The 20,486-nt window shown below is 37.5% G+C and overlaps 1 protein-coding gene across 7 annotated transcripts in view; it reads right to left on the bottom strand.

Moving 5' to 3' along the window:
• Positions 1–10,600: 10,600 nt before the first annotated feature.
• TRPC1 (transient receptor potential cation channel subfamily C member 1) overlaps positions 10,601–20,486 on the bottom strand; it is a 67,165-nt gene continuing 57,279 nt past the window's right edge. For all 7 annotated transcript variants that reach the window (XM_059063801.2, XM_059063800.2, XM_067033621.1 and 4 more), the window contains 3 exons: positions 14,165–14,366; positions 13,673–13,867; positions 10,601–12,611 (listed from right to left, as the gene is read on the bottom strand). In XM_059063801.2, the coding sequence (XP_058919784.1) occupies positions 12,384–12,611; positions 13,673–13,867; positions 14,165–14,366 (625 nt within the window). In that variant the 3' untranslated portion in view covers positions 10,601–12,383. The remainder of the gene's footprint in view (positions 12,612–13,672; positions 13,868–14,164; positions 14,367–20,486) is intronic.

A 20,486-nucleotide genomic window follows, 5' to 3' on the forward strand; every position in this document is an offset into this window, starting at 1 on the left:
AGGGAGGAAGGAAGGAGGGAATAAAGAAAGGAAGGGAGGGAGGAAGAAAGGAAGAGAGGGAGGAAGAAAGGAAGGGAGGGAGGAAGAAAGGAAGGGAGGAAGGAAGGAGGGAATAAAGAAAGGAAGGGAGGGAGGAAGGAAGGAGGGAATAAAGAAAGGAAGGGAGGGAGGAAGAAAGGAAGGGAGGGAGGAAGGAAGGAGGGAATAAAGGAAGGAAGGGAGGGAGGAAGGAAGGAGGGAATAAAGAAAGGAAGGGAGGGAGGAAGGAAGGAGGGAATAAAGAAAGGAAGGGAGGGAGGAAGAAAGGAAGGGAGGGAGGAAGGAAGGAGGGAATAAAGGAAGGAAGGGAGGGAGGAAGGAAGGAGGAAATAAAGAAAGGAAGGGAGGGAGGAAGAAAGGAAGGGAGGAAGGAAGGAGGGAATAAAGAAAGGAAGGGAGGGAGGAAGAAAGGAAGGGAAGAAGGAAGGAGGGAATAAAGAAGGGAGGGAGGAATAAAGGAAGAGAGGGAGGAAGAAAGGAAGGGAGGGAGGAAGAAAGGAAGGGAGGAAGGAAGGGAATAAAGGAAGGAAGGGAGGGAGGAAGAAAGGAAGGGAGGAAGGAAGGAGGGAATAAAGGAAGGAAGGGAGGAAGAAAGGAAGGGAAGAAGGAAGGAGGGAATAAAGAAAGGAAGGGAGGAAGGAAGGAGGGAATAAAGGAAGGAAGGGAGGAAGGAAGGAAGGGAGGAAGGAAGGAAGGAGGGAAATAGGAAAAGGAGGGAAGAAAGGAAGAAAGAAAGGGGAGAAGACAAAATAAAGTAGGGTAAAATACAGTTATTAAAATAACAAAATAATTATTAAGAAGAAAAATTTCTTTTAAAGAAAAAAAAAAAAGGTCGGTCTAACCCCAGGACAAATGGTGAAAACAAAGCTACACAGACAAAATCTCACACAGCAGCACCCACATACACACTCACAAAAAGAAAAAAGGGGAAAATAATAGTATATCTTGCTCCCAAAGTCCACTTCCTCAACCTGGGATATTTCGCTGTCTATTCAGGTTTTCCACAGATGCAGGGCACTTCAAACTGACTGTGGAGCTTTAACCCGCTGTTTCTGAGGCTGCTGGGAGGGACCACCCCCTCTCTTTGTTCGCACAGCTCCTGGGGCTCAGCCCTGGACCTGGCCCCGCCTCTGTGCGCAGGTCGTCCGAGGGCGTCTGCCCTTCGCTCAGAGAGGGCGGGGTCAAAGGAGCAGCGTTAACGGAGCAGTTGATTCGGGGGCTCTGGCTCACTCAGGCGGTGGGTGGGGGGGCACGGATGTGGGGCGAGTCCGCGGCGGCAGAGGCCGGCGTGACGCTGCACCGGCCCGAGGCACGCCGTGCGTTTTCCCGGGGAAGCGGTCCCAGGATCCCGGGACCCCGGCACTGGCGGGCTGCACAGGCTCCCGGGAGGGGCGGTGTGGAGAGTGACCTGCGCTCGCACACAGGCCTCTTGGTGGCGGCAGCAGCAACCGTAGCGCCCCACACCCGTCTCTGTTGTCCGCGCCGACAGCCGCAGCTCGCGCCCGTTTCTGGGGCTCCTTTATGTGGTGCCCTTAATTCCCTTTCCACGCGCCCCAGGAAGCGAAGAGGCAAGAAAAAGTCTCTTGTCTCTTCGGCAGCTCCGCGCCCGTTTCTGGAGCTCCTTTAAGCGGCGCGCTTAAACCCCTCTCCTCGCGCAGCAGGAGGTAAAGAGGGAAGAAAAGGTCTCTTGCCTCTTCGGCAGCTCCAGACTTCTCCCGAACTCCCTCCTGGCGGGCCGTGGTGCGCTAACCCCTTCAGGCTGTTTTCGCTCTGCCAACTCCAGACCTTTCCCTGGGATCCGCCCGAGGCTCAGTTCCCAGCCCCGCCCACCGCGGCGGATGAGCAGACAAGCCTCTCGGGCTGGTGAGTGCTGACCGGCACCGATCCTCCGTGCGGGAATCTCTCTGCTTTGCCCTCCGCACCCTGTTGGCTGTGGTCTCCTCCGCGGCTCTGAAGTTACCCACTCCGCCACCCGCAGTCTCCGCCCGCGAAGGGGCTTCTAGTGTGCGGGAACCTTTCCTCCCTCTCGGCTCCCTCCCACTGGTGCAGGCCCCGTCCCTATTCTTTTGTCTCTGTTTATTCTTTTTTCTTTTGCCCTAACAAGGTACGTGGGGGGTTTCTTGCCTGAGGTCTGAGGTCTGAGGTCTTCTGCCAGCGTTCGGTGGGTGTTCTATAGGAGAAGTTCCACGTGTAGATGTATTTCTGATGTATCTGTGAGGAGGAAGAGTGATCCCCGCGTCTTACTCTTCCGCCATCTTCTCCTAAGTTTTAACAGCCTCTTTTTAACATAGAAACTATGGGGGTGTACATGGATGTACAGAATTAGGGATTCAGATGGGGCAGCTCAGGGACATACATAGAAGTTTTTCTGAGGGATTTTAAAGTTATTCTGTAAAATTCTGACTTTGTTTTTGTAATCTGCTTCTTCCCTAAGTCAACAATTAGGTTTTAAAAGGCTAAAATTTAATTAGATATAAATTTGAAACAGGATCTTTTGCTTGAAGGATGTCCCTGTGGCATTCTGATACCAACATTAAGTTAGATTTAAAGTGAGGGTTTTTTTTAACATCTGTATTGGAGTATAATTGCTTTATAATGGTGTGTTAGCTTCTGCTTTAAACAGTGAGTTTTTTTAAGTATAGAAACCTATAAAGAAAAATTACAAGCTTAACGTATGACTTTATAAAGCTGATTGATTTATCCCACGAACAAGAAATTTATATTAATAGTAACATAATACAATGAAGAGCCTCCTGGATGAGGAGAAACACTTGGATTCTCCTTCACAGTGCAGCATTGGGAAACCTTAGTTTCCTTATCTATAAAATGATGCAGTTGAATTGGATTCTTTCTGAGATCCTGTATAGGTCTTCAACTGTTTCCAAATTCTTGAATAACCAAACTGATCAAGATATAAAGTAGCACAGAAATAAAATTAACCACTTTCTCCATTCTAAACCCTTGGTCCCTCCATGGCCTGGCTTGTTTATTTTCTAAGACTGACTCTTGATTTTTTTATTTATGTTTACTACCCCACTGTGCATCCTTTCCCTCTGTCTCTTGCTCATCTCACTGGTCTCTGCTTCTGACCTTGGTCATAAACTTAAAGGCTTTAGTAAACTAGTCATTTAGAAAATAGGGACTGGACATCTTAAGTTCTGTTCTCTGACCAAGATGAAACTACAGTGAGAAATTCATTCAAACAACCAAAGTGTTTGGGTCTATCTTTCCCAACACAAATAATAAATTGAGCTCAAGATCTCAAGTCAGTCATTGTACCACCTGGACAAATTACTTAAAATGTCAGTTTTCTTTCCTATAAAATAAGAAGGTTGAAGTAGGTGATCTAAGTTTTCTTCCAATCCAATTTGATGGAATAAGACTTAGAGATTGCAACTGTTAGAAGGGTATCTGACTGGATATAATTTCCAGGTTATTTATACAAATAGATAATGGCTAAATTTTCATTTAACAAATTTGTGTCATTTAATATCAACAACATACTTAAGCTGAGGATACAGAGAATAAAAGAACTGCCCCTTCCTATGCTTAGTTTAGGTTTGTACCTTAAAAAAAGAAAAAGAAAAAGCCCTCTGTGTTAAAACAAGCAATGTGCTTGCTATTTCTACTGAAATATAAAACGGGGGAAATGAGTTTTAAATATGGAGTTGAATCATCTCCCAAATTAATTTAATTTCTGAATGAGTTAATGAGGTGGCTAGTACATTTTCTTCCTCAAAACCCTTTTCAAATGGCACCTGATAGTTTTACTATCTTAGAATAATTTTCTCTAAAACTGAAAGGATTGATCAAATAGTCTTACTAATGGAGAGAGACAGAGAGAAACGTCTAGATTGCTGGTAGCAGGATGAAGAAACCTGTCATTATGTGGCTGAAACAGTTCTTTTTTTGAAACATACATTTACCTCCTACCCAACCATGCTGCTTTGCCTCTTGTACTACTGTAATTTAATTTACATCAGAAACCATGTCTCTTAAAGATGGTTATTTTAAACCATGTAACTAACACATAAAATTTTTCCTACTTTTGAGTTCCATATTTGAAGCACGTACTTCAAACTGGAGGCAGGGGGAGTAGGGAAAGAAAAAAGTAGTGTGAAATGACCAAATGAAGAAAAACACCATCATTGGCAATTCTTCTAAATACCTCTTCAAGAAACACAACATATCTACCCACAGGGCAGTGATGCCAGAAAGCTGACAAATTTACTTACACATGAGAAATCCACAGCAGCCATTGCCCCTGGTACTATTAATATTTTCTTAGTGCAGCAGCCATTGCCCCTGGTACTATTAATATTTTCTTAGTGTAATTTTGAATAATTAGACTCCCTACAGCCTATAACCTCTGCCTATTTGTTATTTTATAAATGTATTTTCTGAGGAAAAGAAAAATTTCAATATCAATGCAATTCCAGTCAAAATCACCACAAGGTTTTTTTGGTAGAAATTGATGGGCAGATTCCAAAATTTATATGAAATAGCAAAGAATCTAGAATTGCTAACATAAATTTTGAAAAATACAAAATTCTTCACCCTGGCATTTACTACCACACTTTAAGTGACTGTGTTATGTTACTAATGGGCTACCGGTAGACTTGCATATTCAAGCACTGTTTTCTTCCGGAGTGGTAATAAATCATAAAATTCCACTGTTATTTTCTTAGTTTGTTCTTTCTTTTCATCGAGGTATTGTTGATTTACAATATTGTGTTAGCCTCAGGTGTACAACATAGTGATTCAGTATTTTTAAAATTATATTCCATTATAGATTATTATGAGATATTGAATATAATTCCTTGTGCTATACAGTAAATCCTTGTTGCTTATTTTATGCATAGTAGTCTTTATCTGTTAATCCCATACTCCTAACTTGTCCCTCCCTCATCCATCTCCCCTTTGGTAACCATAAGTTTGTTTTCTATGTCTATGAGTTTTGTATATAGATATTTTTTTTTCTAGATTCCACATATAAATGATATCATATAGTGTTTGTCTTTCTCTGACTTATTTCACTAAGAATAACATTCTCTAGGTCCATCCATGATGCTGCTGCAAATGGCAGTATTTCATTCTTTTTTATGGCTGAGTAATATTCCAATATATGTGTATATATATATATATATGTGTATATATATGTATATATATATACACACACACACACAGGTGGTATATATATATATATATATATATACCACATCTTTTTTTTAACATCTTTATTGGAGTATAATTGCTTTACAGTGTTGTTAGTTTCTGCTGTATAACAAAGTGAATCAGCTATATATATACATATATCCCCATATCCCCTCCCTCTTGTGTCTCCCTCCCACCCTCCCTATCCCACCCCTCTAGGTGTCACAAAGCACCAAGCTGATCTCCCCATGCGATGCAACTGCTTCTCAGTAGCTATCTATTTTACATTTGGTAGTGTATATATGACAATGCTACTCTCTCACTTCTCCCAGCTTACCCTTCCCCCTCCTCATTTCCTCAAGTCCATTCTCTATGTCTCCAACTTTATTCCTGTCCTGCCCTTAGGTTCATCAGAACCACTTTTTTTCTTCAATCCCATATACATGTGTTAGCATATGGTATTTGTTTTTCTCTTTCTACTTCACTCTGTATGACAGACTCTAGGTCCATCCACTACAAATAACTCAATTTCATTTCTTTTTATGGCCGAGTAATATTCTATTGTATATATGTGCCACATCTTCTTTACCCATTCATCTGTTGATGGACACTTAGGTTGCTTCCATGTCCTCGCTATTGTAAATAGAGCTGCTATGAACATTGTGGGATTGCTGGGTCATATGGTAGTTCTATTTTTAGTTTTTTAAGGAAGGTCCATACTGTTCTCCATAGTGGCTGTATCAGTTTATATTCCCACCAACAATGCAAGAGGGTTCCGTTTCCTCCACACCCTCTCCAGCATTTATTGTTTGTAGAATTTTTGATGATGGCCATTCTGACTGGTGTGAGGTGATAGCTCATTGTAGTTTTGATTTGCATTTCTCTAATGATTAGTGATGTTGAGCATTCTTTCATGTGTTTGGTGGCAATCTGTATATCTCCTTTGGAGAAATGTCTATTTACGTCTTCTGCCCATTTTTGGATTGGGTTGTTTTTTTTGATATTGAGCTTCATGAGCTGCTTGTAAATTTTGGAGATTAATCCTTTGTCCGTTGATTCATTTGCAACTATTTTCTTCCATTCTGAGGGTTGTCTTTTCATCTTGTTTATGGTTTCCCTTGCTGTGCAAAAGCTTTTAAGTTTCATTAGGTCCCATTTGTTTAATTTTTTTTTAATTTTTAATTTTTTAAAAAATTTTATTTTTGCGGTACACGGGCCTCTCACTGTTGTGGCCTCTCCCGTTGCAGAGCACAGGCTCCGGACGCGCAGGCTCAGCGACCATGGATCATGGGCCTAGCCGCTCCGTGGCATGTGGGATCTTCCCAGACTGGGGCACGAACCTGTGTTCCCTGCATCGGCAGGCAGACTCTCAACCACTGCACCACCAGGGAAGCCCTATTTTTGCTTTTAGTTCCATTACTCTAAGAGGTGGATCAAAACAGATCTTGCTGTGATTTATGTCATAGAGTGTTCTTCCTATGTTTTCCTCTAAGAGTTTTATAGTGTCTGGCCCTACAAATAGGTCTTTAATCCATTTTGAGTTTATTTTTGTGTATGGTGTCAGGAAGTGTTCTAATTTCATTCTTTTACATGTAGCAGTCCAGTTTTCCCAGCACCACTTATTGAAGAGGCTGTCTTTTCTCCATTGTATATTCTTGCCTCCTTTATCAAAGACAAGGTGACCACATGTGCATGGGTTTATCTCTGGGATTTCTATCCTGTTCCATTGATCTATATTTCTGTTTTTGTGCCAGTACCATACTGTCTTGATTACTGTAGCTTTGTAGTATAGTCTGAAGTCATGGAGCCTGATTCCTCCAGCTCTGTTTTTCTTTCTCAGCATTGCTTTGGCTATTGTGTCTTTTGTGTTTCCATACAAATTGTGAAATTTTTTGTTCTAGTTCTCTGAAAAATGCCATTGGTAGTTTGATAGGGATTGCATTGATTCTGTAGATTGCTTTGGGTAGTATGGTCATTTTCACAATGTTGATTCTTCCAATCCAAGAACATGGTATTATCTTCCCATCTGTTTGTATCATCATTAATTTCTTTCATCAGTGTCTTACAGTTTTCTGCATACAGGTCTTTTGTCTCCTAAGGTAAGTTTATTCCTAGGTATTTTATTATTTTTGTTGCAGTGGTAAATGGGAGTGCTTCCTTAATTTCTCTTTCAGACTTTTCATCATTAGTGTATAGGAATGCAAGAAATTTCTGTCCATTAATTTTGTATCCTGCTACTTTACCTAACTGATTAGCTCTAGTAGTTTTCTGGTAGCATCTTTAGGAGTCTCTATGTATAGCATCATGTCTTCTGCAAACAATGACAGCTTTACTTCTTCTTCTCTGATTTGGATTCCTTTTATTTCTTTTTCTTCTCTGATTGCTGTGGCTAAAACTTCCAAAACTATGTTGAATAATAATGGTGAGTGGGCAACCTTGTTCTTGATTTTAGAGGAAATGGTTTCGGTTTTTCACCATTGAGAATGATGTTGGCTGTGGGTTTGTCATCTATGGCCTTTATTATGTTGAGGTGAGTTCCCTCTGTGCCTACTTTCTGGAGAGTTTTTATCATAAATGGGTGTTGAATTTTGTCAAAAGCTTTTTCTGCATCTACTGAGATTATCGTATGTTTTTTATCCTTCAGTTGGTTAATATGGTGTATCACATTGATTGATTTGCATATATTGAAGAATCCTTGCATTCCTGGGATAAACGCCACTTGATCGTGGTGTATGATCCTTTTAATGTGCTGTTGGAGTCTGTTTGCTAGTATTCTGTTGAGGATTTTTGCATCTATGTTCATCAGTGATATTGGTGTGTAGTTTTCTTTCTTTGACATCTTTGTCTGGTTTTGGTATCAGGGTGATGATGGCCTCATAGAATGAGTTTGGGAGTGTTCCTCCCTCTGCTATCTTTTGGAAGAGTTTGAGAAGGATAGGTGTTAGCTCTTCTCTAAATGTTGGATAGAATTCGACTGTGAAGCCTTCTGGTCCTGGGCTTTTGTTTGTTGGAAGATTTTTAATCACAGTTTCAATTTCAGTGCTTGTGGTTGGTCTGTTTATATTTTGTTTGTTCCTGGTTCAGTCTCAGAGGTTGTGCTTTTCTAACAGTTTGTCCATTTCTTCCAGGTTGTCCATTTTATTGACATAGAGTTGCTTGTAGTAATCTCTCATGATCCTTTGCATTTCTGCAGTGTCAGTTGTTACTTCTTTTTCATTTTGAATTGTTGATTTGAGTCGTCTCCCTTCTTTTCTTGATCAGTCTGGCTAGTGGTTTATCAGTTTTGTTTATCTTCTCAAAGAACCAGCTTTTAGTTTTATTGATCTTAGCTATCATTCCCTTCATTTCTTTTTCATTTATTTCTGATCTGATCTTTATGATTTCTTTCCTTCTGCTAACTTTGGGTGTTTCTTGTTCTTCTTTCTCTAATTGCTTTAGGTGTAAGATTAGGTTGTTTATTTGAGATGTTTCCTGAGGTAGGACTGTATTGCTTTAAACTTACCTCTTAGAACTGCTTTTGCTGCATCCCATAGGTTTTGGGTCATTGTGTTTTCATTGTCATTTGTTTCTAGGTATTTTTTGATTTCCTCTTTGATTTCTTCAGCGATCTGTTGGTTATTTAGTAGGGTATTGTTTAGCCTCCATGTGTTTGTATTTCTTACAGTTTTTTTCCCTGTAATTGAAATCTAGTCTCATAGCATTGTGGTCAGAAAAGATACTTGATACGATTTCAATTTTTTTAAATTTACCAAGGCTTGATTTGTGACCCAAGATATGATCTATCCTGGAGAATGTTCCGTGAGCACTTGAGAAGAAAGTGTATTCTGTTGTTTTTGAATGGAATGTCCTATAAATATCAATTAAGTCCATCTTGTTTAGTGTGTCATTTAAAGCTTGTGTTTCCTTATTTATTTTCATGTTGGATGATCTGTCCATTCGTGAAAGTGGGGTGTTAAAGTCCCCTACTATGATTTTGTTACTGTCGATTTCCCCTTTTATGGCTGTTAGCATTTGCCTTAAGTATTGAGGTGCTCCTATGTTGGGTGCATAAATATTTACAATTGTTATATCTTCTTCTTGGATTGATCCCTTGATGATAATGAAGTGTCCTTCTTTGTCTCTTGTAATAGTCTTTATTTTAAAGTCTATTTTGTCTGATATGAGAATTGCTACTCCAGTGTTCTTAGTTCTTTATTTTAGTATGTTGTAGCATTATGTAGTTTTGTCAGGTTTACTGAAGCATAATTTCCATACATTAAAATTCATCCTTTTAAATGTATAGTTTGATGAGTTGTGCAATCAGTCTTCTCTTCCCACCAGATCCTGGTAACCAATGATCTGATTTTGGTTTCTATAGTTTTGTCTTTTCTAGGATGTCATATTAATGGAATCACACAGTGTGTAGCCTTTTGTGATGAGTGTCCTCACTTGGCATAGTACTTTTAAGATTCATCTGTGTTCCTGCATATATTTCACTAGTTTGTTCTTGTGTCAACTTGGGTAGGCTGAATTATGATTCCCAGAATTCTCTCCCGTGTATGCTTCTAGGTAGGGTGGGCACAAGACACTTTTCAGTGTGAAATTTGGAGGGCAGAAATTGAGCAGCAGCCATTTGGGGTTTTTTTGCAGGCATTTTCATAGTTTATACATGTTGAAACTTATCTGCTGCCTCAACCTGCTGGTGAAGGGCAGCAGCCAGGACTCTAATCATTCCACCTTTCCTTGGCTTGTCCTTCAGTTTCTCTAATTCTGGGCCAAGTGTGTTTAGCAACGTGGCAAAGGGTAACTTCTCCCACAGGATTCCCACATCATCAAGGTTGGAGACAGTGACAAGTGACAAGGGTCTCAGACCATCCTCATGGGTTCCAACTTATCCACATTTCTTCCCCCTGACACCTATTTTCCTCTGCGAACAGCCAACCTGGTGAACTTCAAGCTCCAGTATTAGATGCAAAAACAACAGCCTTGGAGACTGCTTAACCAACTCCAACAATTGTGTAATGTCAAATCCCTGTAAACAAATCACTGTACACACAAACATATGTGCCTGCCAATATCCTAGTAGTTCTGCTTCTCTGACTGAACTCTGATACGATTCCTTTTTATCACTGAGTAGATTTCCATTGTATGGATCTATGATTTACTTACCCATTCACCAGTTCACGGGCATTTGGTTGTTTTCAATTTGGTATCATGAATAAAGCTGCTATAAACACTCACATACAGGTCTTTGTATAAACATATTATTTAAAAACATGGTATTTACAAATATAAGAAGAAATAGCTAAAAGAGTCAAATATCATTGCCACCAGAGGCAGGAAGAAGTACAAATGGGTTTGATGTTGATGCTTAGCATTTTAGACCTTTGTTGCCATAATTTAAAAAAACAACAACAGTGAACTGTATACTTTAAAAGAGTGAATTTTATGATATGTGAATTATATCTCAATAAAAAGTATAAAAGTATATAATATACAATGAACAAACTGTCAATTTATAATCTAATATCAAGTTTTATTTACCTTTTTTCTTACAATATGCTGTCATTCAAAATATACCTCGTAACTCATGCATACAGTAGGCACTCTATAAATATTTTGATTTAATAATTAGATATTTTTTAGAATGACTAAAAACCCTGATGTAAAATCCCAATTGGGAAGTGCATAATCCCATAATAGACAAAATATATAACTTTACAATAAACATTTTTATAAGAATTTGCCCAAAAAAGGGAACACTTACAATTTGGAAATTAAAAAATAAAAAGTAAAAAGCAAGATGAAACACAACACTAACATATTTCAACAATGATCCCTGGATTGGTGGTACTTATAGACCAAGGGCTACCTGCACCCTGTGGCCTTAAGACCATCTGACATTCAGTTAAGAAGCTAATTATATACATAATAACCTCTTAACTGGAAATGCTGCAAGAATAAATAAGGAATAGCCTATGAAAAAATGTTAACTATATCCCTACATGAGCACAGGAAAAAAATTTAAATATATACTTTATTCTCCAATTTAAAAAGTCAATGTTTTTCACCCTAAGCATCAAGAATGAGCTACAAATAAGCATGAAGTCTCATTTATAGAACTATGTTAAATCCTGTGGAAAATACTTTCGGATATAAGATCAAGAACCTTAGTCCAAAAATAAAACAAATCCTTGCATTAAAGGGTCTTCCAATGTTTACACAAACAAAACAGGCTGTGACCATACATGACAAAGAAATACCTTCTAAATCTTTATTTTGGGTTAGCTTTATAACTAGGAACATTCACTCCAGCTTGAAAAAAATTATATCACTTTTATGATAATAAAAAATTAAAAGCCAATAAATACCTAATCTTAGAGAAGCAGCTGTGCAAACTTATAAACATAATCAAATACTCTATAGCTACAAAATGAAAAGTCTAACTATATTTTTCAAAAACTATATAATTCTATAAAAATTTAAATACGTGGACTCTATCAATACATGGAAATGTATATATAAAATACTATTAAGTGAAAAAAGCAAAATTAAAAATATAAAGTGATTACAACCATGTAAAAGTAAATATATTACAGTAACAAACACTGAGGTGAATTTAAATTTATAGACACAAATAGATTCAAACATTCATTAGGGCTTTATCTTTGTTGTTTAAGATTATAACAAAAGAAAAAAGAAAAAACAGACTACTGTTTTAGGTAAACCTATACTCCTAAACAATAAATACTGAACTATATATGTAAACTCCTAAAACAAAGATTTTAAAAAACAAGACTTCTATATCTCAAGTGTACCCTATGGAAGGAGATCAGTCCACATTTGCTGATCTTCATTTTTACAAAACCTTCTGGCAATAGTCACTACAATTCTAATGCTGCCCTTCTTAAGCAGAAAGAGAAAAAAAATTTAAGCACCGTTTAAATAAGAAAACTAAGCAGCATGCTAACAAAATCTATCTACTTAATCTGTTTTATTACTGCAAAAAGCCATGAACAGAGGGTTTTAAAAAAACTAATCATATATACATATTTTACATAACATACATTTATGCTATAAATATTTTAAAGAATGGCTTTTATATAATTCTTTATTTCAATATATATCTTACTAATTTAATTGAAAGTTATACAAATGCAGTCTTTCAGATTTATTATTGAAAATTATTCTCTACGTGATTTAGAAAATGGCTAATTTCTTGGATAAAACATAGCATATTTAGAAGTCCGAAAGCCAAGTAAATCCCTTATTTCATTTCGGAATTTTGACAGATCTTGGCGCAGTTCATTTAGATTTTCCACAGTTGCCTGATCTGTACTTTGCATCTTTTGTCTCATGGAAGTCAAGTAACGATGTACTAAACAGCACATCACTTTTTGGTAGTTTTCATCTCTCTTTTGCTTCAAATTTCTCCATTCCTTCAAAACAAAAAATATGATACTAACAATATGCATAAAAATATTTAAATGAGGTGGATTTTTAAAAAAATTTACAGATAGAAACACATATCTTGTAATGCTTTATTAGACTATATTTTTGCCACTACATGTTACAAAATAATATTCAACACATTTGAAACATGCCATGAATATTTATTTTATTCATTTACCTGTATACTTACCTTGATTTAAGATCTTTAGTTTATAGTAGGGATTAGCAAACTATGACTCACAGGCCAAATATGACCCACTTCCTGTTTCTGATGGCCTATGAGCTAAGAATGGCTTTTACAGATGAACATTTTATAATCAATTTGATGATGGGGACTACTAACTTTGAACTCCAAATAAACAAAATGGTATTCCACCCCCAAAATGGAATTCCATTCATTAACAGAGCTGTATTATTAAAAAAGTATTACTCAATTATTCTCATATGTTTAATTTCATCAATAAAAATTTTGTGGAAATTTGTTTTCTCTCGTTATATTACTACCCACATAAAATCTACAATTTTTTCACAGCCCACAAAGTCTAAAATATTTATTATCTGGTTATTTACAGAAAAAGTCTACCAATTCCTGGCTTATAGCAACATGTATTGAATTATTCACGTATTGAGCAACTTTCAAGCAGAACCAGAAAAATATGCATTGACTCTGAGTCACTCTTATGCTGACAGCCTAGGTATTCTGAATATTTTCCTTGTTTTAAAACTGTGAGATGAGAATTCATGAAAAAAATCACAGCTCTCTCCCATTTTCAATAAATGTGTATTGAATCCTTACTTTATGTTAGATACTATGCTATGCATTAGGGATACAGGAGTGAAAAAAAAAAAAGACAAGTCTTAGCCCTTCTTTTTTTTTAAGCTGTTTTGCTACTTGCTTTATAACCACAACAAATTAGTACAGAGAATGCCCTGTACAAAACAACACAAGTCTTAGCCCTTAGGAACCTGCATATTTCTGCTTTAGAAACATCTGAGATTAGTAATTATTAAAATTATCATGTTGCAGTTCAACCATCTAACTTCTTACCTTTAAGCTGTTCTGCCGTTTAACCTTGCCTTTTGATGTATGAGAGCAAATCCATTTACTGAGGCTACTAATCATATAGCAGATAGTCTTTGGTGAAGGAATGATGTTGAAAGGTGGGGGTAATGTACATTTGTCATCAAAGTAGCTAAGCCACAACTTTGCTCGAGCAAACTTCCATTCTTTGTCTTCATGATTCTATAAGAGGCAAGTGAAAAAACAACACAGGATATGAATAGGCATGCACACGCGCACACACACATGGTAGGGCTGGTATGAAGAGTTTGTTTAAGATTGTTCAAATGTTTCCACACCTTGTAGGTAAAAATTTGGTTCAAGACTTGCAGTTAATATACATTACTTACATTTTTAAAAAATCTATATTTAATTTTTAAATGACACATTCTTAATTCTTTTAAATCTTTGCCTTATCTACTACACACATTTGGTATGGCCTGAAGATAATATAAAATTTTTAAAAGAATGAACACTTACTGCTATCAACTGAAAACTTTTATGAAGCATTGCTACCAGCAGCTTGGTAAGCACAATCACAACCACAACATTGTATGTCCCAACAATAACAGCTCCGACGAAGGACTGTAATTCTTCTCCGTAGCTAAACCTTGTGACAAAGATTGCCACATGTGCTAAGGAGAAAATATACCAGAACAAAGCAAAGCAAGTGCCGATGAACCTGTAAAGACAAATACATTTCTGTTTAAAAGAAATTTTAAGTTAATCAGGGAAAATAAAGAATTCATTTATATCAACATTACATAAAGAATACATAGATAGCCCAGGAGTAATATTTTATAAAATAACTGAGGTTGGACCCAACATCACAGATATGCCTTACTTTAAACTAAGAAACAAACTCAAAAGGAAGATAAATTATTTCTGTTAAATCTCTTACTACTTCTCTGTCTTTTCTCAACACAGCAGCTTATGATCCTGTAATACTTAATTAGATTTTGCCACTTCTTTGCTCAAAAACTTCAAATGGCTCTCAAGCCCAACAGCCCAAAGTCCATACAAGGGCCAACAAGGTCCTACATGATCCCATTACCTTTCTTTCTTTTTTTCCCTCCCTTTATTTCTTTCTTTCAATTGAAGTATAGTTGATTTACAATATTATGTTAGTTTCAGGTGTACAGCATAGTAATTCAGTATTTTTGCAGATTATACTCCATTATAAATTATTACAAGATAATGGCTATAATTCCCTGTGCTATATAATATATCCTTGTTGCTTATCTATTTTATACATAATGGTTTGTATCTATTAATCCCATACCCATAATTTGTCCATCCCTGCTTCCCTCTCCCCTTTGGTAACCACAAGTTTGTTTTCTATATCTGTGAGTCTGTTTCTGTTCTGCATATACATTCATTTGTATTATTTTTTAGATTCTACATAGAAGTAACATTATACAGTATTTGTCTTTCTCTGACTTATTTCACTAAGTATAATATTATCTAGGTTCATGCACGTTGCTGCAAATGGCAGAATTTCATTCTTTTTTATGGTTGAATATTGTGTGTGTATTTATATGGATTAAGAAGATGGAATATATATATCCCATCTTCTTAATTCATTCATCTGTCGACAGGCCCTTGGGTTGCTTCCATATCTTGGCTACTGTAAATAGTCGTGCTATGAACATTGGGGGTGCATGTATTTTTCAAAATAGTGCTTTCATTTTTTTTTGGATATATAACAAGGAGTGGAATTGCTGGATCATACAGTAGTTCTATTTTTAGTTTTTTAAGGAACCTCCATACTGTTTTCCACAGTGGCTGCACCAATTTACATTCCCACCAAAAGTGTATAAGGTTTCTCTTTTCTCCACATCTTCTCTGACATTTGTAATTTGTAGACTTTTTGATGATGGCCATTCTGACTGGTGTGAGGCAATATCTCATTTTTGCTTTGATTGCATTTCTCTAATAATTAGTGATGTTAGGCACCTTTTCATGTGCCTGTTAGTCATCTGTATGTCTTCTTTGGAAATATGTCTATTCAGGTCTTCTGCCTATTTTCTGATTGTGTTTATTTTTTGATATTGAGTTGTATGAGCTGTTTACATATTTTGGATGTAAGTCCTCTGTCAGTCACACAACTTATAAATATTTTGTAGGTTGTCTTTTCATTTTGTCAATGGTTTCCTTTGTTGTGCAAAAGCTTTTAAGTTTAGTTAGGTCCATTTGTTTATTTTTGCTTTTATTTCTTTTGCCTTAGGAGACTGATACAAAAAATATTGCTATGATGTATGTCAAAGAGTGTTCTGCCTATGTTCTCTTCTAGGAGTTTTACTGTGTCGTGTCTTACATTTAGGTCTTTTAACCACTTTGAGTTTATTTGTGTATATGGTCTGAGGGAATATTCTAATCTCATTGTTTTAAGTGTAGCTGTCCAGTGTTTCTAGCACCACTTGTTGAAGAGAGTGTTATTTCTCCACTGTATATTCTTGCCTTGTTTGTCACAGATTAATTGACCAAAGGTGCATGGGTTTATTTCTAGGCTCTCTATTCTGTTCCACTGATCTGTTTTTGTGCCAGTATCATGCTGTTTTGATTTCTGTAGCTTTGTAGTATAGTCTGAAGCCTGTGAGGCTTACACCTCCAGCTTTGTTCATTTTTCTCAAGATTGCTTTGGCAATTCAGGGTCTTTTCTGGCTCCATATGAATATTAGGATTATTTGTTCTAGCTCTGTGAAAAATGTTATGGGTATTGATAGAGACTGAATTAAATCTGTAGATTGCTTTGGGTAGTTTGGCCATTTTAACAATGTTAATTCTTCCAATCCAAGAACATGGGATAACTTTTCATTTCTTTGTATCATCTTAAATTTCCTACATCAATGTTTCATAATTTTCAGAGTACTGTCTTTCACCTCCTTGGTTAAGTTTATGGCTAGGTGTGATTTTAAATGGGATTGATTTTGGTTTTTTACTTTCTCTTTCTATTTCATTATTAGTGTATAGAAACTAACATGCACAGATTTCTGTATGTTAACCTTGTATCCTGCAACCTTGTTGAATTCATTTATTAGTTCCAATAGCGCTTTGGGTGGAGACGTTAGGGTTTTCTATATAAAATATGTCATCTGCAAATAGTGAGTTTTACACCTTCCCTTCCAATTTGGATATGTTTTATTTATTTTTCTTGTCTGATCACTGTGGCTAGGACTTCCAATACTTTGTTAAATAGAAGTGGTGAGAGTGGCCATCCTTGTCTTGTTCCTGAATTTAATGGGAAAGCTTTCAGCTTCTCATCATTGAGTGTGATGTTGGCTATGGGTTTGTCATAAATGGCCTTTATTACGTTGAGATAGGTTCCCTCTATTCCCGTTTTGATGAGTTTTTATCATGAATGGATGCTGAATTTTGTCAAACACTTTTTCTGCAACTATTGAGATGACCATGTGATTTTTATCCTACCTTTTGTTAATGTTGTGTATCACACTGATTGATTTGCATATGTTGAACCATCCTTGTGATCCTGGAGTAAATCCAACTTGATCATAGTGTATGATCCTTTTTACACATTTTTAGATTCAGTTTGCAAATATTTTATTGAGGATTTTTGCATCTATATTTACCAAAAATATTAGCCTGTAATTTGCTTTGTACTGTCTTTGTCTGGTTTCGGTATCAGGGTAATGGTGGCCTCATAGACTGAATTTGGGAGTGTTCCATCCTCTTCAATTCTTTGGAATACTTTGAGAAGGATAGGTATTAATTCTTTATATATTTGGTAGAATTCCCCTGTGAAGCCATCCCATTCTGGACTTTTGTTTACTGTTTTTTTTAACAAATCCAATTTCACTTCTAGTGATCAGTATGTTCAAATTGACTGTTTCTTCTTGATTCAGTCTTGGCAGGCCATGTTTCTAGAAATTTGTCCATTTCTTTTTGGTTGTCCAATTTGTTGGCATATAACTGTTCAAAGTATTCTTATGATTTTTTTTTATCTCTGTGGTATTGGTTGTTATTTCTCCACTTTCATTTCTTATTTTGTTTATTTGGGTAAAGGCTGGCTTTTTCTTCTTGGTAAGCCTGGCTAAAGGTTTATCAATTTTGTTAATCTTTTCAAAAAACCAGTTCTTGGTTTCATTGATCTTTTCTGTTATCTCTATTTTATTTATTTCCACTCTGATCTTTATTATTTCCTTCCTTCCTTCTGCTGACTTGGGGCTTTGTTTGTTCTTTTTCTAATTCTTTTAAGTGGTAGGTTAAGATATTTGTTTGAAATTTTTCTTATTTCTTGAGGAAGGCCTGTATTGCTATAAACTTCCCTCTTAGAACTGCTTTTGCTACATCCCTCAAATTTTGGAAAGTTGTGTTTCCATTTTCATTTGTCTCGAGCTATTTTCTGATTTCCTCTTTGATTTTATCATTGACCCATTTGTTTTTTAGTAGCATGTTATTTAGTCTCCATGTGCTTGTTCTTTTCCCATTTTCCTTTCTATAGTTGATTTCTAGTTTCATACCACTGCGGTCAGAAAAAAAATGCTTCATATAATTTCTATTCTCTTAAATTTATTAAGGCTCGTTCTGTGGCCTAGTATGTGATCCATCCTGGAGAACATTCCATATAAGATGTGTATTCTGCTGTTCTGGGATGGAATGTCCTGTAAATACCAATTAAGTTCAACTGGTTTATGGTGTCATTTAGGAACACTGTTTTCTTACTGATTTTCTGTTTGGATGATCTCTCCATTGATGCCACTGAGAGGTTAAAGTCCCCTACTATTATTGTATTACTGTCAATTTCTCCCTTTATGTCTGTTAGTATTTGCTTTATGTATACAGGTGCTCCTGTATTGGGTGCATATATGTTAATGAGTGTAACATCCTCTTTTGTGTTGATTCCTTTATCATTATACAGTGCTCGTCTTTGTCTTTTGTTACAGACTCTGGCTCTGTTCCTTTTCGAGTGTGTTTTTCCTTCTCCCCACACCAGGATCTTTGCCCCAAAGGAGGGGGGTGCTGAAGCAAGTGGGGTTCATGTACTTATAGAGGTCTAATGCACTACCTGTGTAGGTGTCCTTGGCTACACTCAGATGCAGCCCATGGTCATGTCTTTTCTCTGGTATTGGCCACCCCAGATCTAGCACTGCGCTATGGTGTGAAGTGAGTGGGGCCAGAGCATCCACTCAGCCTGGGCTTGGGCACATAGCAAGGTGGTCACAGGAAACCCAGCAGCTGTGCTGCTGTCAAAACTCTGGGCTGCTTCTGGGGTGCCGCTGGAGTAAGCTCCAACAATGGCAGCTGCCGCACCACCTGGGCTACGCTCCAGGACTGGTTGCCTCTATGTCACAAAGACGAGTCTTTTCCCAGGTCCTGGATGCCCTAGGTCCAGTGCCATGCTGTGATGTGGAATGAGTGGAGCTGGGGTGTTCTCTCAGTTCGGGCTGGGGAGAGCAGCAAGGTGGCCACAGGAAACTTGACAGCCACTAGCATGTTATTTAGTCTCCACGTCTTTGTTCTTTTCCCATTTTCCTTTCTATAGTTGATTTCTAGTTTCATACCACTGCGGTCAGAAAAAAATCTGTGGAACACATTACATAGGGCAGACCTCTCTCTTCCCTAGCCACTAGGGCAGACCTCTCTCTGCCCTAGCAGGGGGCAAGCCAGCACCTGTACCCGTCATGAGTGGCATCCAGGCATCTCCAGCCTTTCTATCTCTCCCAGGGGTTCTCCTACCAGTTAAGGGGGCTTGTCTCCTATGCGTAGAAACCAGACTGGAACACCCAGTCTGTGGCTTGACCCACTAACTCCCCAGGGCAAGTATCCACCTGTGCAATCTCCCTTTTCCTTTGAATCCCTTCCCGGGGCATAGGTCCTGACCAATCACTTTATTCTCATCCTACCCGATTACATGTATACCTTTCTTACAGCCTTGGTTGTACAGGAGTCCTTCTGCTTATTTCCAGCTAGCTTTCAATGAGCATTATTCCACATGTAGATGTATTTTTGATGTGTTTGTGGGGGGAGGTGAGCTCCAAGTCCTCTTACTCAACCGTCTTGATCTGCTTTATTCACCATTACCTTCCTGACCTAATCTACTACAACTCTCGCTCTGATTCACTACATACCATGCTCGCTGACCTCCTGGCTTTTCCTTGACCATACCAACCACACTCCCATCTCAAGGCATTTGCATTTGCCATTCCCCTATCTGCCAACGCTCCTCCTCTAGATACCTTTTCATGTCTTGATCCTTCACCAGCTTTATATTTTTACTTGGATGTCATCTTTTGTGAGGCCTTCCTTAACCTCCTACCTAACTAAAGCTACACCCTCTCACACAAAAATCCTCCCTGGCCCAAGCTTTATTTGGGCTACAGGCAAGGGCCTGTGTAATACTGATATATACTATATCAATACTGTGTAATATACTATATATTTTATTTCTATTTTTATTGCCTGTATCACCTCACTAGAATAATAAACTCCATGAGTGTAGTTTTGTTCACTGATAATTCATTTACTTAGCACTTAGAACAGGGTCTGGCATACTGAAGGTGTTAGATGAATATTTATTACTCATTTAATCTTATTCCTTAAATAAACTAAAGAATAGTTGGTACATAACAGGAATAACAACAAACATGTAATTCTACACTTCTTCTCCATTATTTTATCTAAGAATGTGGGGAGGTATTTTGTCTGCCTCACAACTGGTTGTTCAATTCCTTCTAATACAATAAATTAGAGAAAAAAATGTTCTTGAAGCTTTAACAATCTCAACCCTAATGACCTCCTAAGAAGTGTTGAAATCTGAGAGTGCTTTGGTTGTAACAATGAC

The sequence above is a fragment of the Kogia breviceps genome, chromosome 5 (genome assembly GCF_026419965.1).
Source record: "Kogia breviceps isolate mKogBre1 chromosome 5, mKogBre1 haplotype 1, whole genome shotgun sequence".
In the NCBI taxonomy this organism is placed as follows: domain Eukaryota; kingdom Metazoa; phylum Chordata; class Mammalia; order Artiodactyla; family Physeteridae; genus Kogia; species Kogia breviceps.